At 42.9% G+C, this 25,486-nt stretch overlaps 1 protein-coding gene and 1 long non-coding RNA gene across 5 annotated transcripts in view; one reads left to right on the top strand and one right to left on the bottom strand.

Moving 5' to 3' along the window:
• Positions 1 to 11,353: 11,353 nt before the first annotated feature.
• HCCS (holocytochrome c synthase) lies at positions 11,354 to 23,181 on the bottom strand. Of its 2 annotated transcripts, none has more exons than XM_004063776.3 (7): positions 22,925 to 23,181; positions 22,287 to 22,428; positions 19,457 to 19,608; positions 17,027 to 17,175; positions 15,821 to 15,940; positions 13,444 to 13,530; positions 11,354 to 12,825 (listed from the first exon to the last, which is right to left on the bottom strand). In XM_004063776.3, exons 2-7 carry the CDS (start codon positions 22,384 to 22,386, stop codon positions 12,627 to 12,629), a joined length of 807 nt encoding a protein of 268 aa, XP_004063824.1. In that variant the 5' UTR covers positions 22,387 to 22,428; positions 22,925 to 23,181; the 3' UTR covers positions 11,354 to 12,626. The 2 variants fall into 2 exon arrangements, with proteins under 2 accessions (XP_004063824.1, XP_055233003.1); XM_055377028.2 differs by having other exon boundaries at positions 22,983 to 23,046.
• The window catches only part of LOC109024760 (uncharacterized), a 235,087-nt gene continuing 232,760 nt past the window's right edge, over positions 23,160 to 25,486 (top strand). For 2 of the 3 annotated variants that reach the window (XR_010132462.1, XR_010132463.1), the window contains exon 1: positions 23,216 to 23,571. This is a non-coding gene — a long non-coding RNA (uncharacterized lncRNA). Of the gene's footprint in view, positions 23,572 to 25,486 lie in introns of all 3 variants that reach the window. The other variant, XR_010132461.1, reaches the window with a different exon arrangement.

Raw genomic sequence — 25,486 nt, 5'->3', positions numbered from 1 at the left:
CCATACTCTGGCCATGTACAGAAAACCTCATTCCCATGTGCAGAGCACACTTTTGCATTTTTGTTCCAAGGGTATCGAATGCTCTTCCCTGCTTTTCCTATACAATTGGAAGCTATTTTCCCTGCAAAATCGGCTCAAACCTTCCCTTCCTACAAACATGATTCTACACAGCTTATTCTGGCCCTTTGCCATGTGGCAGTGTGAGCAAGCATTGCTGTGCATTACAGTTACTGTCTTATTCTTTTATATGGACGTTGTTTCCTCTCTGTCCCTGAGGGTGGGGACCATGTATTTCTTTTCTGCACCCTCAGAACTGGGGTACCTGACACACAGTTGGCATTTGATAAAATTTTGCTGAATGTATGCGTGTAAATATGACCAAGCAGCTTATCATGGAGTAGAGGAAAAATACATGTCTGTCAACTTGTATTAATCCAATATTGGTAGATTCATCCAATGATCCACGTGGCAAATGCAGAGATAGTGATATATTTTCCAAATAAAAATAGATTTTTGAAGAAAGAAGGAGACAGTCTGAGGAGAAGCTGATGGCAAGCACAGAGACATGGTCTCTCAACCAGCCCTCCTCTGCAGAGATGTACCACCTCAGCTCTGTGCTGTATGGGACAGAGGAAGTGGGTGGCTTTCCATTCTTAAGATGAAAATTTGAATGGTAAATGACATAAGTAAATATATAGTTCTATGCTCCCTGGTAAGCATGCAATAGATACTTAGTGATCAAAAAGACAAGGATGTTTCAAGATATGGGCCTCAGCATCCAAGAGAACAAGGTTTGATTGCTGTCTTTCCCATTTATCAGCTGGGTGACCTCAAGAAAGTTGCTTTAATCTGCAGACTCTCCATTTTATCAGAATAGTTGGAGCATAAAAACACCAAACTCCCAGGATTCTTCTGAGGATTATATGAAACAATACGTAGAGCAGCGCTAGCCACATAACAAATATTCGACAAATGGCAGTGTAATTGGTGTCCTATGTGAGACCATTTTAGAAACAAAAATTGGGAAGCTTGTGGTGAAATGCAGTAGTAGTAACTAACATTTATTAACAACTTCTGCTCTAGTCTCAGTGTTTTGTTCACTTTCACTCATTTAACCCCCTCATTTTCCAGAGGGCACAATTGGCTCAAAGTGACATTAAATGAGTTGCCCAAAGCCATACATCTAGAAGGTGCAGAACCAGGATTTGGTCACAGGCCATCCAACTGTGCCACCTGCTGTTTGTATAATGCAGAGTCTATGAACAAAGCTCTGTGGTTATTTATTGGAGCCCCTGGGTATCTCTCATAAAGAAGAGGGCTTAGCTGGACCATCCCCTGGGGAGGGCTCCTGCCTCCGGGATGATCCACAGCTTCAGGGGAGCGTTGAAGGGCTCTGGGTTCCCTGCCCATTTCCTACTGAAGTAAGGGAAATTAAAGCTGAAATTTAAAAAGGTCTAAAGAGGGTTTTATTTTTGAAAAGTTTTGGATAGCAAAACCACAGGGAAAAATGGGTGTGATTTAGTCATTGAACTCTCCTGGTTGAATTATACTTAAAAATATTCAATTTGCATATTTATTAATTTGACACCTTGCACTTAATTAGTTTAGCATTATCTTTAGATTTTCCTTTGGCTCATACAGCTATAATAGCCATGCAATGGCTTTATTAGGTCAATTGGTTGGTTGATGGATTCATCCAATAACTTACCTAGTCAATATTTACCAGTGGCCTACTGGCTTCCAAGCCCATTAGAAAGACAGATAAGACAAGTCCAAATCTGCCTTCAAAGATATCTCAGCTAATAAAATGGTCACTCTTGTAAACTGTACTGCAAGAAGGGCAGCAGATGCTGTTCAAGTCCCACAAATCCAGCAAATGTGCCAGTGTCTGGTGTCTGGTAGGCAAACCATAAATCGTTGCATAAATTTATCAATAGATAAATCAATCAATCAATCCATCCATCCAACCAACCAACCATCCATCCATCCATCATTCTGTCTGTCCCAGGGTGAAAAGTCAGAGAAATGACCATAGCACAAAATGCTGCTTGGATTTTGAAGTTAAACCCCAAACAGGAAAGACAGTCTCTGGAAGTGGAGCAAACACCTTAGAAAGAACTTGGCAGAAATCAGGGATGGTGTGGTCACAATTAGGGTTGGTTTCCTTTGCAGTCACAGAGGACCCCATGCTTGGAAGAGCCCAGCACTTATTTGAATGCTCTGTCAGTGCCATCTTGGAATTTTCATACTTTTGAACAAGCGGCCCCACATTTTCATTTTCCACTGGAACTTGCAAATGATGTAGGCAGATCTGGTCACATTCTTTGCTAGATAAAGAGAAGGACCCAGTTTCAGAACAGGAAGCCCCTCATAGTACAGGTGAGCCACCTGAGGCCCAAGGAGGTTAAAGGGCCTTTTGCCTGAGGCCATTTTACGAAGTTCCTAACTCCTCCACAGAGCTCTTTTCCATCGGAACATAATTCCAAAATGTAAAATAAGGTAAAACTGTACCTTGCTCCATCCCAGGGAGTATGAGCAATGTTTATGATATGCAAAACCTGTTCCACTTATTTCCTTCCATACTTTTTTTCCTGTGTTTCTATTTCTGCCATCATATTTTTTTGTATTCTTATGTCTGAGTCACTGTTTCTCTGGCATTATCTTTTAGTGTGTGCTTCTCTTACTGCTAGAGTCTGAATGTTGGTGTCCCCTCAAAATCCATATATTGAAACTTAACCCCGAAGGTAATAGTATTAGGACGTGGGAACTCTGGGAGGTGATGAGGTCATGAGAGTAGAGCCCTCATGAATGGGATTAATGCTCTTCAAAAGAGGCTCCAGCTCCTTCGCCCCTTCTGCCATGTGAGGACTCAGTGAGAAGGCACCGTCTATGAAGCAGGAAGCCCTCACCAGGCACCAAATCTGTCAGTGCTTTGACCTTGGACTTCCAGGCTCCAGAAATGTGAGAAACACATTTCTGTTGCTTATGAGCCTCCCAGTTTATGGTGTTCTGTTATAGCAGCCCCAACAGACTAAGCCATTTGCTTAGTTCCAAGATCAAATATAATGTTGGGCAATGAATGAAAAGGAGAACAGAACCCTCAAATGTCCAGTAGGGGAAGGCCAAAGCTGTTTCTTGTTTCTGCACAAAGGAGATGACTTCATTTCCTTAGAAGGTAAATGAATTAGAGAAGGGATTGGAAACAGGCTTTTTCCTGCAGGAAAGAAACATAGAGGGTCAGTGTTCAGTGTCTTCTTCTAGTCATATCCCTTTACTTGGTCAGACACCAAGGGTCTGGGCCCAGGATCTGCTGGGGAAAGTCAATCATGAAAGGAACATTGGGACAGATGAGCCATTTGGCTCTTTTTCATTCCTGATGCTTTGCAGGGGATCAGACAATTATCTTGCCCTCCCCCTCTTCTCTCACCAAGAGACTTCCATCAGAGGCATGCATGAGCTGCTCATGCAGTCTGTGGAAGGGCCAGGAGCACATTGAGCTTCACAAAAGGGTGAAGCCTTCTGGGTTCACCCTTTTGCCAATGCAGGGGCCAAACCACACTGGTTTGCAATGTCATGGCCCAGCAAAGTGTGCAAGTGAGCACAAGTGGAGCAATTCAGCAGTGACAGGTACCAGATAAATGAGCTGGCCTGACCCTGGATGAATTTCTTCACAGTCATTCTGAAAATGTGAGTGTTAAGTGTTGAATTGTGTTCCCCCAAAAATGTGGAAGTCCTAGCCCCCAGTACTTGTGAATGTGATCTTATTTGGAAATTGAGTCCTTGCAGATGATCAAGTTAAGATGAGGTCATTAGGGTGGGCCCTAATCCAATATGGCTGGTGTCCTAAAAATCAAGGGGATGTTGGGGCACAGACACAGACACACACAGACACATACACACACACACACACACGTGCGTGCAGAAAACACCATATGAAGACTGGAGTTATGCTGCCCGATGTGAAAGAAATCCCAGAAGCTGGGAGAAAGGCCTGGAACAGATCCTTCCCTAGAGCCTTCAGAGGGAGCATGTCCCTGCTGACACCTTGATCTTGGACTTCTGTCCTCAAGAACTGTGAGAGAATAAATTTCTGTTGCTTATGCCACTACATTTATGGCCCCTTGTTATGGCAGCCACAGCAAACTAATGTGTTGAGCAAAGGTCAAGTAGCAGAAATCACCCAGAGCACCTCTCCTGCTCCAGTGAGTGCTACCAAGAAAGCGTTTTCCTTTTGAGACAACAATTCTCATAGAAGCAGCGCACACTAAGAGGGACCTTCTGTTACCCAGTCTGGGAGGCTGTTGTCTTCACCCCATTATCTTCCTGCCCCCACTATCATCACCTACAGAAGTCAATGTGAAGAAATGAACTTTCAGAGGAAAGCTTTTCATTATTAAAGCAAAACAAAGGTGTAATCAGGCAACATTCAGAAGCGAGGGGAGCAGGAGGACTTAAAGAAGAAATGGAAAATAAGCAAAATTGGGGAAGTGGCATTTACATTTAAGATTTGCTTTTGCATCTTCTGCATGGGAACTTCGACCCACGGCTATGTGACTATGAGGCAACTGTAAATGCATCACAAAGATGGGGGTGGATGGAAGCTCAAAGGATTCAAAAGATGCCAGAGGAAAGTGAAGCTCAAATTGGGTCCCCTGGCCCAGCAGCATCAGCATCTCCTGGGAGCTCTTTAGAAACAAGAATTCTCAGCCGCCCCAGGCGTACAGGATCAGGAATTCTGGGTGGGGCCCCAGCCATCTGCGTTTTAACAAGCCCTGTAGGGGATTCTGATACATAGTACACAAAAGCTTGAAAAGCATCTTGCTGGGGAAACCACAAAAGGGAGAGAGGTGGAAGGGGAAAGGCAGCAAGATCCAAAATGCTGTTCTAAGGCAATGCTTGGCCTGAACAATGTCAAATCATACTTTAAAAAAAATCCAGCTGAAACTAGAAATCATAAAATGATCACATGTTACATTTTACCTGAAAGCATAAATGTACATCATTTACTAATCTTTCTTTCTTTTTTTTTTTTTGAGACGGAGTCTTGCTTTGTCGCCCAGGCTGGAGTGCAGTGGCGCGATCTCGGCTCACCGCAAGCTCCACCTCCCGGGTTCACGCCATTCTCCCGCCTCAGCCTCCCGAGTAGCTGGGACTACAGGCGCCCACTACCACGCCCGGCTAATTTTTTGTATTTTTAGTAGAGACGGGGTTTCACCGTGTTAGCCAGGATGGTCTCGATCTCCTGACCTCGTGATCCGCCCGCCTCGGCCTCCCAAAGTGCTGGGATTACAGGCGTGAGCCACCGCGCCCGGCCTCATTTACTAATCTTTCAACAAGGAGCCAAGGCCTTTTGCATCTCTGGGTGTGGTGGGTCAGCAGTGGCACTTCATCCTTCTTACTAATGCACAGTGGATGAACCACATCCACCGTGCATCATCTATTCTTCCAGTTCCAGGGTTTTTTTTTTAACAGCAAATTTAAGAAACGACTACAAAGCAGTGAGTGAAAAATTATTCTGATTTTTATGATATTTTCTAAACCCCTTCCAGTTTCATGGCAACACTTTTTGGGATTCTTCTTTAAACCCTTCCTTATCATTCATTAGTCTTTATATACTTGGCTTATGCATTTACATTGCATTGTCTGTTGTCTTGGTTAATTAAAATAATTACGTTACTGGCTCATGCTAAGCTGGCTGCTCAACTAGGAGGATGGGTACCTCCTGGCTGTAGGGATCAACAAGCACGTTTTTATTTCTTTTTCATTTTTAAAAACAGCTATAATTACAAACCACACAATTCACTCATTTAAAGTATACAGTTCAATGGTTTCTAGTATGGTCACAGAGTTGTGCAACCATCAATTTTAGAGCATTTTTTAATCACCCCCAAAAGAAACTCCCACGTCCATTAGCAGTCACTCCCCATTCCTCCTCCACCAGCCCTGACAACCACGAATCTGCTTTCTGCCCCTATAAATTTGCCTATTCTGAGGGTTTCAAATAAATGGAATCATACGAAAAGTGGCCTTTTGTTTCTGGCCTCTTTGAGCACAATGTTTTTAGGGTTCATCCATATTGTAGCATTTATCAGTACTTCATTTATTTTTATGGGTGAATAATATTCCATTGCATGGATATACCAAAATGTATTTATCCATTTACTAATTGGTGAATGTTTGAATTGTTTCCAAGCCAGCACATTTTATAGAGGGAAAGGAAAGCACTGGTTAACTTGGAATTCGCTTAAGTGTAGGTCTTTTAAGAGTGTGTCTACCGATGTAGTTTATATAAAAACTAGTTTGAAATAGGGTTTCAAACCACATTGTTTTCCCTTAACTTAAAGTTTCTCAACCTGAAAGATGACATAATTCAGCCCATCCTAATATGAGGCCACAAACATTTTGGTATGAAAGGAGCCTTTAAGATAATTTCAGGAAATTGTGACTTACAGGCCTAAGGTGGCTTGTCCCAAATCTCCCAGCTTAACACAGGGAATCAGTGCAGAAACAAAGCTCTCAAATCTTGTTTTACGCCATTACGTTAGCTACCACCTCCAGATTTAAAACCCTGGCTTAAGAAAAGGGCTCAGGCTGGGCTTGGTGGCCTAAGCCTATAATCTCAGCACTTTGGGAAGCTGAGGAAGGCAGATCACTTGAGTTCAGGAGTTCAAGACCAGCCTGGGCAACATGGTGAAACGCTGTCTCTACAAAAAATACAAAAATTAGCTGGGCGTGGTGGCATGTGCCTGTGGTCCCAGCTACTAAGTAGGCTGAGATGGGAAGATCACTTGAACCTGGGAGGTGGAGGCTGCAGTGAGTCAAGATCGCACCACTGCACTCCAGACTGGGCACTACAGTGAGGCTCTGTCTCAGAAAAAAATTTTTAAAAAGGTTCAAATGAAGGAAAAAGACCTTAATGAAATGATGTCTAAGAATGGGATTTTAAATCAGCAGTGAAGGAATCCTCTTGTGGTCACTACATGTCCTCCTGATGATTTGTCTGAGCTAATCTAAGCATGAAGCACGCACAGGAACATAAAATGGGAGGGGTGGTAGGACACAGGCCCAGTGCTGAATTGGCCCAATTAGACTGAAGAGAAACCTTATTTCCCATGGTTGTGGTAGATGGCTGGGTCCCACCCCACCTCATATCTACTGACCATAAACAAGGATCTCAAAGCAACTAGGAAGCACTGACACTGATGAAAGGAACCAGCCCTACATGGATGAAGTTAAAATTGAACATGGAAGGAAAGGGAGTCCAGAGAAGCAGGATCAACCAAGTGTACACCCAACCTCTGCACTTCTGGCTGTGAGTTCAAGCAGGGATTCAGTTACTAGAAGCCAAAAGCATCCTGATAATATTCTATAGCAAACCATTGAATGGGCACGGGAATTAGTCACGTTGTTATCCCAAATGTAGAAGGAATAGCAAAGTGTTTAAATGATGATTCTGCACAGAGCTCCAAAATAGTAACTTCCAAAATAGTAACTTTTCATTGTTCTTTAGGACTTCACTCGCCTATGATTGTGAAGACTTGTCTCACAATTCCTCTGTTACACCACTCAAGATGTATTATTTCTGTGCCCCTATCACATATGACCTTTGGTGTGTAAAAGCATCAATTAAAAGCTAATTATAAATACAAGATAGCACCCATATGTACATGCCTCATTCCCTAAACCAGTCTTAGGAACTGTAATGTTTGCTCCTGCATCTGGTATGATTCCACAAAAACATTAGAATACTTGCAATGTGATGTATAAACCTCAGGTTGAATCATTTGCAGAAAGTGTTGTCAGCTTTTTCTTCCAAACTAGAGAGTGCACAAGCATGAAATAGACACTTTACCACTTACACCAATGGCATGAAATTTTACTGAAGGTACAGTGACAATCTCTACTGCAGCAGTAAATGTTTTTCTTTTTAAAGTTCAGAGGCACATGTGCACACTTGTTACATAGGTAGACTTGTGTCATGGGGGTTTGCTGTACAGATTATTTTGTCACCCAGGTATGAAGCCTAGTACCCATTAGCTGTTTTTCCTAAGCCTCTCCCTCCTCCCACCCTCCACCCTCCAATAGGCCCCAGTGTGTGCTGTTCCCCTCTATGTTCTTATCATTTAGCTCCCACTTATAAATGAAAACATGTGACATTATTTGTCACGAGTGGCGCAAGGCATAATTCATATGCTTCATTTTGATATACTATATACCCCCCAAATTATATAATTTTTTAAATGTTACCTTAAGTTACAAGGAATATACATGGCTTTTGAAACAATTTTTGATACCTTTTTCTTTGCAGTAAACAACCTTGTAATATGTTTTGAATCTGGATATGTAATATATTTTCACAGAGGGGGATAACCTTGTGATCCAAAGGACATTACAATGAGCTATATTTTAGATTAAGAAGCACAAGAATCGCAGCACTTTGGGAGGCCGAGGTGGGTGGATCACTTGAGGTCAGAAGTTCAAGACCAGCCTGACCAACATGGTGAAGCCCCGTATCTACTAAAAATACAAAAATTAGCCAGGCATGGTGGCATGCACCTGTAATCCCAGCTTCTCAGGAGGCTGAGGCATGAGAATCGCTTGAACCCAGGAGGTAGAGGTTGCATTGAGCTGAGATCATGCCAGTGCACTCCAGCTTGGGTCTCTGTCTTAATATAATATTTCTTTTTGTCAAGTGGGACTTGCATATCAAGTACCTAATTTGTTACCCTGATATTTTTTGAAAGATCAAAGGCTGTAACCTGTTCTTTTTCCATTTGATGATTTTAAATAACATGAGCTTTCTTAGAGCAAGCACCCAAACACCTGGTAATCCTTAAAATTGATCAAAATGGGGATTAGAGCCTGCTGTTACCCCTCTAAACTGATTCTCCTGGTGGCGGAGTGGGGAGGGGAATAAGGCCAGAGGATGAGAGAAGTAGATTATATCTCAGCACTTTGATTTCTCTCTTTGCCGTTGTTGATCATGAGGTGATAGCTAATATTTGCTGAACATTTCCACCCACAGACTCTGTTCTCAGCGCTTTTAGGCATCACCTCAAAGTACCTGCAAAACAACTCTGATAAGTTGGTTCTATTACTCTCGTTTCATAGCCGAGAAAGCTGAGGCCCAGAGACATTAAGATCACACAGCGACTAAAGGGCAGGGCAAGGACTCTGCCTCCAGGATACACATTTGTAATCATCACACACACAGCCTCAAGCCTATGGTGACACAAATGATGGGTCATACAATTCTGACAGTCACTGCAAAGGTGAGACAGGAAATGTGCATTGCTTCACTTTCCCTAAGAAGCAATCTCTGGGAGAAGATAAACCATAATGATGACTCAGTAAAGAAATTGGTAACTATCTCTAAATATTCAAAAATACTTATGTGAATTCTCACGCTGTGTATTACCACAATGTGTTCCTTAAATTGGAGTTCTAGCATTTACCACCATTTCATTTATAGACTGTCCATAAGATTGTGAGTTCCCTGCAAGTAGGGGTATTAGTCTGTTCCCATGCTGCTAATAAGGACATGCCCAAGACTGGGTAATTTATAAAGGAAAGAAGCTTAATGGACTCACAGTTCCACATGGCTGGGGAGGCCTCACAATCATGGCGGAATGCGAAGGAAGAGCAAAGGGATGTCTTACGTGGCAGCAGGCAAAAGAAGTTGTGCGGGGAACTCCCATTTAAAGAACCATCAGATCTCCTGAGACTTATTCACTACCAGGAGAACAGTATAGGGGAAACTGCCCCCATGATTTAATTATCTCCACCTTGCCCTGCGCTTGACACGTGGGGATTATTACAATTCAAGGTGAGATTTGGGTGGGGCCACAGCCAAACCATATCAGGGTTATACCTTTTGCAATTTTGTATTCCTTATGTGATGCACAAAGGGGACATAAACATTTTGTTAGCCAGTGACTCACAGGAATACTAAATGTTAATATGCAATCCATTTGTAGCCCCAGCTTGTCTGCCAATACTTAGCCTGATGTTCAGTAATTTGTTCTGATTCTGAATAGTGCTATTTCCACAGACACAAGACTTAGTTTAAAACTCCAGAGAATATCCTAAATGAGTTTCAAGCTGTACACGAAAACTCCTATCAGTATTGACCCCTGGACCCAATCAAGCATAATCTAGACACAAAGCAGCTCTGACAATCCAGGAAGCCATGGTTTTTTCTGGAAGTAGTAAAACGATGTATAAAACTTGATCTTGTCATCAAGTTTGCTTGAGTTTAAAGCTTGTTTACCATAGTCCTATAAAACAGGTGAATCCTGCCTTTGGCATATTTCTTGTTTCCAGTTACTGTTTTGTCTTTCATAAGAATGTCTTATCCCACACTCATTCGATAGCACTTAAGACCCCCCCAAAAAATGCCAACAGTAATTATTTTCCTCTACAGTTTAAAAATATGTGATTAGGGCTTGGTGCGGTGGCTCACGCCTGTAATTCCAGCACTTTGGGAGGTCAAGGCGGGTGGATCATGAGGTCAGGCGTTCAAGACCAGCCTGACCAACATGGTGAAGCCTCGTATCTACTAAAAATACAAAAATTAGCCAGGCGTGGTGGCATGCACCTGTAATCCCAGCTACTCGGGAGGCTGAGGCAGGAGAATCGCTTGAACTCAGGAGGTGGAGGTTGCAGTGAGCTGAGATTGTGCCACTGAACTTCAGTCTGGGCGACAGAGCGAGACTCCCATCTCGAAAAAAAAAATTATTAGTAGATGAAAAAGTGGCTGCTTGGAGTAGGGAGACTATAGCATTGCTTTTTAATTATTATACTTTAAGTTCTGGGGTACATATGCAGAATGTGCACTTTTGTTACATAGGTATACACATGCCATGCTGGTTTGCTGCAGCCATCAACCCGTCATCTATATTAGGTATTTCTCCTAATGCTATCCCTCCCCTAGCCTCCTCCCCACACCCCCCCACCCCCCGCCCCGAAACGGGCCCCAGTGTGTGATGTTCCCTTCCGTGTCCATGTATTCTCATTGTTCAACCCCCACTCGTGAGAACATGTGGTGTTTGGCTTTCTGTTCTTGTGTTGGTTTGCTGAGAATGATAGTTTCCAGCTTCATCCATGTCCCTGCAAAGGACATGAATTCATCGTTTTTGTGGCTGCATAGTATTCTGTAGTATTATGTGCCACATTTTCTTTATCTAGTCTATCATTGATGGGCATTTGGGTTGGTTCCAAGTCTGCTATTGTGAACAGTGCTGCAATAAACATATGTGTGATGGGTTATAAATCATTCTATTATAAAGCATTGGTTTTATAAAGATAATATGTCTGAAGAAACAATCGTTAAGTGTAAAATTATTCCAAAAAATTTTCAAAACCTGTGAACTAATCAGCTTTATTTTAAAATATACAAGTATTTTGAAATGTAGAGTTTAAGGCTGTTGTATTTCTTAAACTCCACACAAAACTGACAAATCCATACCAAATTAATCACCCACAGACTGCCAATTTCATCCACTAATTTAACACTACAGCATTCAGGATAAATTAAAGGATTTAATAGTATAGACAGTTAAAAAAAAAAAAAGCAGTCATTTGTAACATGCTGCTATAAATAGAACAACCAGTTTATGGATTACTGGTACAAAAAGCTTCAATGGCAAACTCAGAGCTTCCTTGAAACAAACAAAATCTAGACTGAGTTGAAGCGTTCTCCATCTGGGAAAAAAATGCTCATCTTGTGAATTTTACCACTCAGCCAAATATAAAATCATGTTTTAGAGGGGGACCATCACTGATACTGGGACTTAAGCCAGGCTTTCAAGGTTTGGATTAGGCCGACTGATGTGGGGAAGGGTGGAGGCTGCCAGCAAAGGAAGCAATGAGATTCGAAGTTGGGATAACTTGTCAAATGCCAAGGACAATGAGGAGACCTGTTTGTTGGGAGCAGAGTTACATATCAGAATAACAGCATTTAAAGGGAACATTTTTTAAAAGGTATGTTCCAAAGGAAGGTATAATTGAAAGTACTCTATCCAGTCCAAGAAATTCATATAAATCAGAATTTGGAGAGAATTTTGCTGAGTACCTTTCCAGTGTATACCTTTGCATTTTGTTAAAGGTCACAATCATACCATAGGGGCTTTAGAAATAATGGTAACTTTTTTAAAAAAAGGTATAATCACCTCTTATTTATAATGAACAGCTTTAGTTAAAATATTTGGCCAGATGAAAGCTCTTGAGCATCACCACGGACTCTCAGGCTTTACATCTCTGGAGTATTCCTGAGAAAATAGTAAGAAAAAAAGCAACTTTCATCACTTTTTAAAAGCTCTTTTTCAGAGGTTGTTCAGGCTTTTCGAGATGAAATACACAGGCAATACTGCAGGTAAAGGAAAAACTGAGAGACTGCTTCCCACTTAAGCTAAGTAGGAAGAAAACAAAATGATCTGCTATAAACTGCAAGGTACAACACAAGTCAAAAGTGAACAGTGCATAGTATCCTTCGTTAAGTGAAGGAAAAAGTGTGATTACCCACTTGAAGTTCCCATTACATCATGAGTGCAATTCAATTTGGGGAAAATAGTTTAATGTATCTCTCAGAAAAAAATAGTTTATATTTTTCCATCTGAAACAGTGCTTTACGAGGTCCAACGCCACCAAGCGACTTTCATTCTGTCCCATACTGCCGAAAGTGAATCTAAGGCAGGACGGACGTCCAGGATGGTGAACTGGTAGTCCTTGTTGACTTCACCACCATCATAATAATCAATCACATATCTAACTTCTGTCCCGCAACGGTTTATGATCCAATCGTGCCTATCAAAAGGCAACTCATACCTGGAATAAAAACATGCCACTGAGTGTTAAAATGCTTTCAATACATTCAGTCCCGGTTTAAGCCATGAGGAAACTCAAGAAGCACATGCAAACACCTGCTCCCAAACACCTAACTGGGGAAGTCAGACTTGAAGAATTACACAGTGAACAGCACTAAGGGAAGATGGCACTGAAGAACTGTGATAAGTCCATATCAGATGACAGCTCATCTGTCTACAAAGGAATAAGGCCAATGGGGAAGAGACCTAAGCCAGGGAGGTCAGCTGAGATACTGCAGAAATGCAGGTGTGAGCAAAAAATCTCAAGTATGCTAGAAAAGAAAGGGAGGATGGCTAAGTGCATAAACCCAAAGACACAGATCATGGGAAGAGTAAGAGGGCAGATCCAAGAACATGGACAATAACTCCATTCAACCCTATGATAAATAGGAAGCAATCTACTACACCCTAATAAATCTGCCCATTAATGGGCAAACCTCAGGGAGAGAAAGACATCTACAGTTGAATATGCATTAAGTTTTGCAAGATGGCACTGCAATTCTTAGACTGGTTTTGGTGTGAAGAGAAAGTTGACCCTGACCTGAGGATGGTGGAACAACACTTCTGCACTGACACTCACCCCATCCAGGAACGAATTCGTGCCCTTGGTGAATACTCTTTTGCTTTCCCTCCAAACCGGATCAATGATGGACCACAAGGACACTCTCTAGAATTCCCCAAATAAGAAAAGTCTGTTAAAATATTTTCTTTTCTTTGACAAAGATGATGTTCTAATTTTTTAGTAATATCCATTTTTTTCCTGTACACATTTCACATAATATAACATTTACAGAGAAAGGTAAGTTCTAAAATAATTCAAACAACAAGTGCCTATTTGTTAAAAATGTTCCTCTTTCCTTCTGGACTGGGTGCGTTCCATTGCCTCCCCTTCCTTCTGGATATCTACACTGCACTTTGAGGAGTCAGGAAACAGGGCCTTTCCATTTGGTGGAGGAGGAAAGGCACATTAAAAAAAAAAAAAAACAGCCTCAAGTATTGTGCATCATGCTTCTTTTTGGCACAGAGCAGCTGGGGTTTTTCAGACAAACAAGAAAATCCTATACTCTTCTTTCATTTCAAACCAATGAACAGCCTTTATGAAGAAAAGAAAATGATGGATTAATCCCTAGAAATGGATTGTAATTAATGTTGGACCAGCTCCTTAATAACTACACATACGATGAGGGGTGGCAGAGTCCTAGCTGGCAAATGCACTCCCTCTACCCGCAGACCCCTGCTGAGGACTCTCTAGGTGCCAGCCCTCTGTGGGCACCAGGGTATAGCAGGGCACTGACCTGCTATACAAGACCCTCTGAGCCCTGTCCTCGTGGAGTTCATAGCCCACCTACAGGCTAGACAGACAGCTGTTACCGAGACAGAGGGAGTGGTGGCCAAGTCAGCAGGCCACCTATATTGTTAGCTGCTCCCATGGATAACAAGATAGGTGTCTAAGTAAGTGGGAGGGAGAAAAATTTCCAAAGTATAAAGGACTTCTATTTGAGGACTTATGAGTTACTTTTCTTCTCCTTTTAGGAACTACTCCTCTCCTTAACATCTCTTCTCAAGAGGGTCACAGGCAAAAAGGTAAACTCAATCTAGGCAAAACTTTCTTCTGGAGATCATAGCATGAGTTTTTAAACGGTCTACTTAATTTTGACCGTCCAGAAAATAACTGGAGAAGGAATTGAAACTGACAAACTGAAATTCCCTTTTCTCTCTTTGCTTTGCTCCATAAGCACACAAGTAATTAGCAGGTGGTCTTAATTAGAACACACTTTCAAAGTAGGTCACTGCAAACACTTGTGGCTCCTCTCAGGCCAGAGATTACTGAGGGCAACACGGTTGCAGTTGTTCCCCTATCACATGCACCCACCCCAGGCCTGAGGCCCAGCCTGTGACAGCCAGGGAGTGCAACCAATGAACCTCAGAGTGCAAATATTAAAAACAAACAAAACACCTTAAAAAAATCATTAAGTGGACTTTAGCCAAGAAATTAATTAATCACATTGTGCAATGAATTTAAAACCACTGTTTATGACATAATCTGGCTCAAACCAGCAGCATATGCAGTGTTCTAGATACACCCAGTCTAGGCACCACCCGAAACAGACTAAGTCAGACATCCTACGGGTGGGACCCAGCATGCTGGGTTTTAACAAACCTTCCCCATGATCCTGATGCACGCTCCAGTGTGAGAACCACTACTCTCAACAGACTGAAGTCCTGTCTCCTTTAACACACACAGCTGCATTTACCTATTCTCCTTGAGAAAAAGGGCTCTGAGTTAAGACATCTCTTTGTGTTTAGTCCTAATGGGGATTCAATAAATGCTATTGAGGGAACAAAAATGTCTTTCCCACCTCCCTTGGGGCAGATGGCATTTTAGCATCTCCCTTCCCACATGCTCTGCTTTCGAAGGGCTGTGATGCTCCTTCTGCTGAGAGGCAGGGTCTCTGTCCCCTCCCCTTGAATCTGGGCAGGCTCCTGACACTTTGGGACTTCCCAGGCTGGGTCAGAAAAGGAGATAGAGATGCTTTTTGGAACTGTAGCTATTGGAACCTAGCCACCATATGACGAAGCCGAAAACAGCCATATTCAGAGGCCATGACCACTCGCCAGAGGAGTAAACGAGTAGGCCGTCAGAAGACTCTAGCCCATGGCTCGGAAGCCATTCTGACCACTAAGTCTTTGCAGCTGAGGCCCCAGACATCAAGGAACAGAGACAAGCCATCCTTGCCCTGTCCTTGGCTACCCAGACCCACTGAATCCACAAGCCTAATAAAATGGTTGCTATTTTTCAACTAAGAAGGGTGGCCTGTCATGCAACAATTGTCACTGAGCCATGCCTGCTACATAAAATGTTTTATTAGAACAAATGATTTGAATGTTAAAACTCTAGAAAGCTGATATGAAATAAGAAAGATGCTTGAAAGATTTAAGATCTCAAACATACTTACGCAGCATGAAGGGCTTCCCACTTCAAAATCTCCTTCCAAGCCTGCTCGTTATTCTGATTGTGAATTCTAATGATATTATACATATCCTTCTGACTGATATCCTCATCCTTCCACTTCCACCTAGGAAAGAACATTTGGTAAAATTTGACAACTGTTCCTGATAATGCCATAAAGTTAATCCACATATTTTCATAAGATGATTTATTCAACATTCCCCTTTGAGAAAGAACTAAGAATGCTCATTTTCTCTGAATTTAACAGATCTAAGGCTCATTTTCAAGGTTTACCCATGATCATGGAGCAGCACTATAAATCCAAAGCTACTATAGAAGCATTGAAAACAAATATAAAAGGTTCACCTTAGTCTCATTTTACTGAGTCACAGTAAACCAGACTTACAGAATCATCTATTTTTAAGGTGACAATTGTTCAGATAGTACCACTGATCAATGATCCCCTAACTTTTTCTAAACATTTTATCTAATAGTGTTTTCAGTTTTTTAAAAAACCTATTACTAGCTGTGATGGTTAATTTTATGTGTCAACCTGACTATGCCACAGGATGCCCAGACATTTGGTCAAACATTATGCTGGGTGTGTCTGTGAGGGTGTTTTTTGAATGTGAGTAACATTCTAATCAGTAGGCTAAGTGAAGCAGACTGCCCTCCCCACTCCGTGTGGGTGGGTCACATCTGATCAGCTGCAGACCTGAATGACAAAAAGGCTGACCCTTCCATGAGTAAGAGGGAAGGCCTTCTGCATGACTGCTTGAGCTGGGACATTGGACTTTTCCTGCCTTTGGACTTAAACTGAAACATCAGTTCTTCTTGCATCTTGAGACCACTGGCTTTCAGACCAGAAGTGTGCCATCGGCTCTCCTCGGTCTCCGGCTTGCTGACTGCAGATCTTGGGACTCCACAGCTTTATATAATTGTGTAAGTCAGTTCCCTACAATAAATATCTTCCTGCCTTCCTTGTCTCCTGCCCCCACTACACATATCATATTGGTTCTGTTTCTCTTGAGAACCCTGATTTAATACACTGGTCTCGCACTTACATTCTGACAGGTGTGAAAAATCAGGTTATTATAAACTGATTAATACATAAAAATGTACTATATTGTTTTGAAGGTAAAAAATCTCTTTAGCATATAACTCTTGGATATTCTGACAAGAAATTTTTATCTTAAATAATATGTTCACTCACCCTTTCTTTAACATTGCATTCCAGAACATCTGCTCAGAAGGGTAAACCCACTTTTTCTCTGAATCTGCTCTCGGAATGGATGACTCTTCTCTGACAGTAGACAATGCAAATGGCTGATCTGGAGCTGGTGTTTGATTGGGTGGTGGCATCTAAATAAAATGAACAGATTTGCTTATAGGATATAAAGTAAAAGGCAATATAATTAACTACTTCCTGGAAAGCAATACATCACACAAAAAGCACAGATTACTTATTAAATCAGTGACATCAAAATTTCAGACTTCTCAGATAATTTGACTGTTTTGAAGAGTCACATTACTGAGATTGTGTTTTTTCACTGATTAAGTTCTCAAATATGGTAAACACTGTGGTTAAATTTTTGGCCTCTTTCTCCTTTGAACAAATTTAGAAGTAATGTCACCAAGGAATAAGAAGTAGAAACTAATGACACGATCTTCAGGCATTTCTAAAAACTTTACGACAAGCTTTTCAAAAATGACTATTCATTCTCTGGGGAAAACTCTCATAGCACACATGTACAGCACTGCTTTTTTAAAAAAATATGCTCAGATTTTTTAGGTTTCTGCTTATGCTTCATCCCTTAGGCAAAATATATTACAGATGAGTCTTTGCATCTCAACGCTGCGAGGTCAGAAGGTGGGGAGAATCCCTTCTCCCAGACATGTGGGTCACCAATACTGTTATGCTAGCACTTAGCCTTAGCCACGGTCTCTGATCCGTGGCACTACTGACATTTGGAGCTGGACAATTTTTAGTTATGGTGGTCTAAGCACTGCAGGATGTTTAGCAGGATATTTGCCTGAGGGGCAAAATCACCCAAGGTTGGGAATGACTGGCCTTGAACTTTCTGTGTTAGAAGTATAAAGGATTTCCTAGTAAACATTAATTAAAAGTCTCCATCACAACAAGGCCCTCAGTTAGAATACCGACAGCAGGAAGGGCTATGTGTAGTAGGCACTGCAGAGTATTCTACCTGCATTATCACCACAGTGTGTTTAAGAACATGGGTCTGAGGTGGATAAGGATCCAGTTTTGGCTCTGCCATTTCCTAGCTGGTGATGTGGGATGAATGACTCCTTCACTCTCAGTATCTTTAGCTCTGAAATGGGGACACTAAGAATACTGGCTGCACAGAGTTGTTTTGAGGATTAAAGGGGAGAATGTAGGGTGCCTAGCTTAAACGCTAGAAAAGTGACCAAAAGAGGCTGGTCTGAGTACAGTAGTGTTTACGACTAATTGATCACAACCAGTTACAGATTTCTTTGTTCCTTCTCCTCTCCCACTGCTTCACTTGGCTAGCCTTGAATAAAAAATTTTTAAAAAGTGACCACAAGAAAAGTTAGCTGTTATTCACATTCTCACTACATATCATGATCCCATGGGATAAGTGTCTAGGTCTGTAAGATTCCAAAAGGCCCATGTTCTGAACCACTCACCTATTAGAGATCATCTAGGCCAGTGGTCTGCCAGGGGCTTCGGATAATGCTGCCTGTCGCTGCTTTCATGCTACAGAGAAAGCAGCAGCAGCAGAACTGGGTAGTGTGACAGAGACCCTATGGCCCACAGAACCAAACATATTTACTACCTGGCCCTTTATAGAAGCAGTTTGCCAATGACCTCTGGTGTAAATATTTGAAGGCCTATGTGCAAGATAATCTTGGTGCATTATCCAAAACTTCATCTTCAAAAACAGGCAGTGGGCCATAGTTTGTTGATTCCTAGGTGGACGCTGCTATTGTATTCCCCACGCCCTTTCTTTTCCAGGCTAAATATTTCTAGTTTCTTTACAGGCTGTCTGGTTCGCTAAAATTTCTATTCTTGATAATCCTGTGGCCCTCTAAAGTATATGCCTGAGCCTCCCGTTAAAACACGATTCCAAACTTTAGACCACAATTTCTGATGTTGTCTATCACAAAATGTAGTGATGTCACATCAACCTTGCCCTCACTTCTCAATGGCATTAAATTTGCTGGCAGTCACACAACAGTGAACCACCCTAGTGACTCGGGCAGGCTGGCACCCTATTGTACCTGAAGAAGTTCCCCAATCATGTAATGTGTCTACAAAGTTTCCCCAGACCAAAGATACCTTAACTAACTCTAGCTATGGTTCTTACAGAATTTCCCATCTACCACCTAGCAACTGTCCCAGAAGAAAATATTCATTTGGTATGGCTTATTCCCAGTACAACTATGCTGGCTCCTCATAATCACTCTGGTTTTTTCCCCAGGCACTCCCTGAAACTACACTTACTAACACATTCTAGATTTTCACTGTAGATGGAATATCTAACTTCTCTGTTTTCAAAGGACAGAAGAATTCATCCTAGCCATTTGCAACTTGTCTTGGCAGTCTGTACAAGCAACCCTGCATAAAAAGCTCCGGAAAGAAAAGATGAGTGTGGATTACCAGATTTGAAGGATCTAGGTTCTCCTTATTCTCAGCCGCAGTGCCCCTAATGGGACACTCCACGTACTCATAGGCGCGTTCCTGGTGGGCAGGCACAGAGTATGTTTTCTTCTCACAGGTTGGGCCAGATGGCTCTCTATTCACTGGACAGCCTGAAACAATCAAGTATAAAAATGGTGTCACCATGAAGGCAGGACATCTAACTCTCTCAATTGGAGCACTAAAGAGCTGAATTTCTGACCAACGATTACCACCATAGGAAAAGCCAGGTTTCTTCTGTTTAAATCTACCAAGAACTGAACTAGCTAACATTCCAAAATCCTAAAGATGAGAAGGTTCTAAAATTTACATTTCCTTTGAAAGAAAAATGAGTACACATTCTCTAATTGTGTCACACCCCCAGCAAAAATAAGCCAAAAAACCTTGGCAGTTGCAAGAGCGTGTGTTATCTGTGCCATGGTTTGAGTAACCTGGCTGGATGAGCAGCTGGGGAGCTGTTAGAGGAACCTAAGTGGGGACCAGCCACATTTCACAGGGTCTCCTTGACTTTCCATTCACTAGTTCCAGAGAAGCCCAGATCCAATCAGGACACAGTTGCAATCCAGGCTTTCATTACTGATGCATTATCTCAGGTACAAGGAACGGGAGGAGAAAATGAACAGAGGAGACATCACAGAGGCTACTGCAAAAAAATCTGAATGCCACTCTGCTTTGTCTCAAGACTGAAACAAGGCACAGGAAAACCACGTGGCCTAGGGCCTATTCCCATCAGTCAATGGCAAGAGTTTAACGGGAAAAGGCAGACAATAAAGAAAATATTCCACAACCCATACAGGATCAAGATGCCCATTACGAGGGAAGGTCTGAGCCTAATGAGATGAGCAATACCAAGGGCTATGCCCAAAGACCCAGGATGCTGATCCCAATTAGTGGGGGACTGGGAAACTGGTTCAGAGAATGAGCAGGCACTTGGAGAGCTGCGACACGGAAGACAGCTGCTCATGTAATGGAATCTTGGCCTCAGGCAGCAGCAGCAGCAACTACAGCAATACACATGAAAAAGCTGAGTTTGTTTTCACTTCCTTCCCTGCACTTCTCCTCCCAAGCCCTCATTTCCTGGTGCCCTGTGCCACTGCCCACTTTAGGGGTGAAGGAAGACTTGCTATGCCTTTCCTCTCTACCACTGAAAGCACCAATCCTTTCCAAGTCATAGATCCCAGCTGGGTGTTACAAAGAAAATAACATTTCAACTTTTCACGTCATATAACCAGTAGCCCCTTCGATCTCCTATAGACACCCACATTCTTTATTAATGTAGTTAGTCTGGCAGCTCTCCAAGATATACAGCAAATGAAATAAAACCAAAGTAAGGATTCTAGAATCTCCCTGAGGACACTCAGAACAGGAGCACACCTGCTTTGGCTCATCTGTCTCAATTCTTCCTGTACAAAGAAACCCCAGAAGAACACTGTCTGTCCTTGTCCAAGGTCACAGAACTTTTGCTGGCTTTGCCACTTACTATGTGACTTGGAGCATCAGTTACTCCAAGTCTTAGTTTCCTTGACTATAAAATAGGGAGAAAACTTAGCTTATGAAGTCATAAGACCACATAGCTTATGAAGATGAGAATGTAAGCTCCATCAGGCAAAGCTCCATTTTGTATGATGTTATTCTCTCGTGCAGAAACAAACAAACAAAATCCAGCAATGCTTGGTACAGAATGGGCAGTGACCTCTCAGAATAGGCTGGCTGACTGAAGAAATGAATAACAGCGCAAGCATTAGTACTCAGTAAGCACACCATGTTGCTTCTGCCCTTCACGACTTACTGATTCAAGCCACACTTTAATATAAACAATCTAAAGTAGACACGAATGAATTAAAAATGAAAGACAGCTTTTCCATTTTCATTTTCTTATCTAAAGAATGGACAGCAAGCCCGTTAGGTGATGGCTTACTTTTATATACAAGAATACTGAAATGGCTATACGAGCAAAGGTTATTTATTAAGACAGCTAGATCTAGACTAAGGTTTCTCAACCTTGGCCCTCTTGATATTTGGGGCCAGCTGATTCTTTGTTGGGGGGCTGTTCTGTACATTGTAGGATGTTTAGGAGCACTCCTGCCCTCTATTCACTTTCCTCTCCGTTGTGACAACCAAAAATGCCTCCAGATATTGGCAAATGTCACCTGTGGGAAGGGGGGATTGCCCCCCTCCAGTTAAGAACCACTGATGTAGGCACAAGTAAACTTTGGGAAGTTGGGGCTGGTTTAGAGTACTCACTATGTTCTCATGTACTATCTCAATCATCATGACAGGCCTGTGAAACATTATTATATCTTCATCTTACAGATGACAGACTGAGGCTAACAGAGTTAACTTGTTTAGAGTCACAAACCTCAATAAGACGCAAAATAAGGACCAGACCCAGGGTGCCTGACTCCCATGCCTACCAGCCTCAGCAGCATACTACACTGCCTCTTCCTTTAGAGCCTTTCAAGAATTTTTTTAAGACACAGTCTCACTCTGTCACCCAGGCCGGAGTGCAGTGGCACAATCTTGGCTCACTGCAACCTCGGCCTCCCAGGCGATCCTGCCCACCTCAACCTCCAAAGTCGCTGGTACTACGGGCACCCACCAGCACGTCTGGCTAATGTTTGTATTTTTTTGTAGAGGGAGGTTTTTGCCATGTTGCTCAGGCTGGTCTCGAACTCCTGAGCTCAAGCAATCCACCCACCTCGGCCTCCCAAAGTGCTGTCACAGGCATGAACCACCGCGCCCAGCCGTGAATTATCTTTTGTTTTTATTTTCTAGGCAAAGGGCCGATTACCTTTCATTTTCCCTTCATGCATCGGGCATCCTGAAGGTGGGGACGCTGAAGCATTTGAGGCCTGAACTGCAACAGCAGGAGCAGATGGAGACAAACCCATGGTTGGAAACTGTGTTGACTGCAAACAATTTTAAATTTCCACCTGCCAAAACAAAGAGACAGATTAATGTCTCTGGACTCAGACTATTCTCTCGTTAGTCCTAATCTGGTCAACCCTTGTTCCTCCTCTTTGTCATCCCATGGGCATCTACCAGGCAGGGTACTAACTTGGAAGGACAGCTTTAATATATTGCCCCCTTAGGGAAATACTGTGAAACCCCGGCCAACCTCTGGAGGCACGTATCTAAGGCAGTGAGGATTTTGGGACTGAGGTGAGGCAGTCGCTGAGAAACCACGTCACAGCCAGGAGGTACAGGCCTGAGGCGGGGGTGGGGCGAGGATTTCCTAGGACTGGTGACCCGGGTGGAGGAGGGGAGGTCCATTGAGCCTAGACTTGACCCCCATCCCCAGAGCCTCAGCGAGGGGCTGGGGGTCCGGGAAGGGTGCGGCGCATGAATAGGAATTCGAAGAAACGAAGGGACACCAGAGGTCGAGAAGCTGCCAAGTGTCTTCCCCACACCGTCCCGGCGCTTGCTCACCTGCTCCAGCCCGTGGTCCCCAGACCAAACCGGCCGCGGCCAGCCTGCCCTTCTGCACCTAAGCCCTCCCCCGGGCTGTTCCGGGAGGCCGGTACCGCCTTCAGTCGCCAACCCGAACCCAGAGCAACAGTGACTTCACGCCGCCGCCGCCGCCGCCGCCGCCGCCTTCCTCTCACTCGGTCACCGCTGTGCTGCGGTCACCGCCGGCGTTCTCACGCACCCCTACTTCCTTTTTAGAAGGCGGGACTTCCGGGCACGCGGGAGGCGGGCTGAAGAGTAATATTTTCCGTCAATCACGGAGAGCGGGTTCCGTCCCCTCGTCGCCTCGGCCTGTAACTGCTGCGGGGGCAGCTCTCTGGGCCCGCCCCTCCAGGCCAGGAGCCTTTTTCAAAATGCCGGCGGTGGCAGGGAGGGTTGTGTGCTCCAGAGGCTTCCCTAGAGTGAAGAGCTCTACTATGTATGCTTTATGCGGCAGAAGGAGTGCTTTGGAGGAGTTTTTAAATTTCTGGTTTTTTTTTTAAATCTTATCTCATCGGTTTTAATTGTAGCAATGATTCAAGAAACGTTAGTAGGTGCCCATAACTTTGGTGGTGGAGATCCAAAAGTGAACAAGACAGTGTTCTGGCTGCTAAATTCTTCTTAACTGGGTATGTGATTTTGAATGTCTGTATTTTCATTTACCTCCAACAGAAATTTAGCGTTTTCTTCCATCAGGGATGTAGGCAATAAATCCTAGTACTATTAGCTGTATGTGGCACTAATACACATTACAGATAAATTATGTCACATATGGTTGTTGTGCCTGTCTCAAAATATCATCCATCCACTACTTTGAAATTAAGGTAATTTGATCTTGTTACTTAAAGTGTTAATAAAGAAACATATATCTTTCTATATAACTATAGTGGCTCTGTGAAATACGTCCAGATGCCCCCTGGTGCAGGAAGTGTTGGGGGCTCACAGCTTTCAGCTGAGTCTCCAGGAATTGTCCTCTGCCTAAGAGAATTGCCTCACACAAAATCACTTTCCCTCCTTGGGGACGATCTGCATCCTATGAGGGTCTCTGCAAGGGCACATAAGTCCAGGCCCCTAGCCCCAAAGGGGACAACTCAGAAGGGCCATCCCAGCATCAGAACTGCCTACAGGATAGCCCAAGGATTCCATTTCAACTATCACAGCTCAACTTCTCTCTTTACCCACAATTCTTTTGTCCCTCCCACAATTCCCTTTAACTCCCGCAATTCTGTTTTGTTACCCACAGTTCTGTCTCCCACAATTCTCAGTTCTTTCCACAATCTTCTGTCTCTCCCACAATTCCTTGTTTCTCCCACAATCCCGTGTCACTCCCAAAATTCTATTCCTTCCCACAATTCATTTTTCTGTCCCACAATTCCTTGTCTTGCTCACAATTCTCTTGTTTGTCCCATGATTCCTTGTGTCTCCCACAATTCACTTTTCTGTCCCACAATTCCCTGTCTTGCCCGTAATTCTGTTGTTTTTCCCAAAATTTCCTGGGTTTCCCAGCAAGCCTTTATTCTTTCCTACAAATTCTTGTATCTCTCAAAATTCTGTTTCCCACAGTTCCATTCCTCCCACAGTTCTCTGTCTTTTCCATCATTCCCTATGACTCTGTCTCTCACAATTCCTCAAAATTATTCATTTCCACAATGTTCTGTTCATTCACAATACTCTGTTCTTATTCCCCAGTCTCTCCAATAATTCCCCATTATCTCTCATAATTCTGTTCTTTCACAATATTCTTTTTCATGATTTCCTTTCTCCCACAATTCTCCCTTCGTTCTCATAATTATTCCGTCTCTCCCACAACACTGTATTCTCTCCCATGGTTCCCTGTATCTCCCAGAACTCTCTGTTCTCTCCCCCAATTTCCTGTCTCTCCCTGAGTTCTCTGTTCTCCCACAATTCCCTGTGTCTCCCATAATTCCATGTTTCTCCCCACAATTTTTGGTTTCCTCTCACAATTCTCTGTTCTCTCCCACAATTTCTTATCTCAACCATAATTCTGTATTCTATGCTACAATTTCCTGTCTTTCCTATAATTCCCCATCTCCCCCACAATTCTTTGTTCTTTCACAGAATTCTCCACTCTTACAATTCTCCATTCTCTCAAAATACTCCATGATCGTTCACAATTCCCCAGTCTCTCCCCTAACTCCCATTCTCTCTCATAATTCTGTTTTCTCACAATATTCTCGTTCACAATTTTCTATCCCACAAGTGTCCCTTTTCTCCCACAATTTTGTGTCTCTTCCACAATTTTTTGTTCTCTCCCACAATCCTGTGTCTCTCCCACAATTCTTTGTGCTGTCCTCTCCACAAATCTATGTCTCTCCCACAATTCTGCTCTCTCCCACAATTCTGTGTTATATGCTACAATTTCCTGTCTTTCTCATAATTCCACATCTCTCTCCTAATTCTTTCTTCTCTCTGATAATTCTTCACTTTCACTCACAGTCCTCCATTCTCTTAAAATACTCCATCCTCATTTGCAATTCTGTAGTCTCTCCCCTAACTCCTTAGTCTCCCTCATAATTCTGTTCT

The sequence above is a fragment of the Gorilla gorilla genome, chromosome X (assembly GCF_029281585.2).
Source record: "Gorilla gorilla gorilla isolate KB3781 chromosome X, NHGRI_mGorGor1-v2.1_pri, whole genome shotgun sequence".
NCBI classification, from domain to species: domain Eukaryota; kingdom Metazoa; phylum Chordata; class Mammalia; order Primates; family Hominidae; genus Gorilla; species Gorilla gorilla.
Note: the sequence above shows the minus strand (reverse complement) of the source record. Positions and strands in the feature narration are given on the sequence as shown.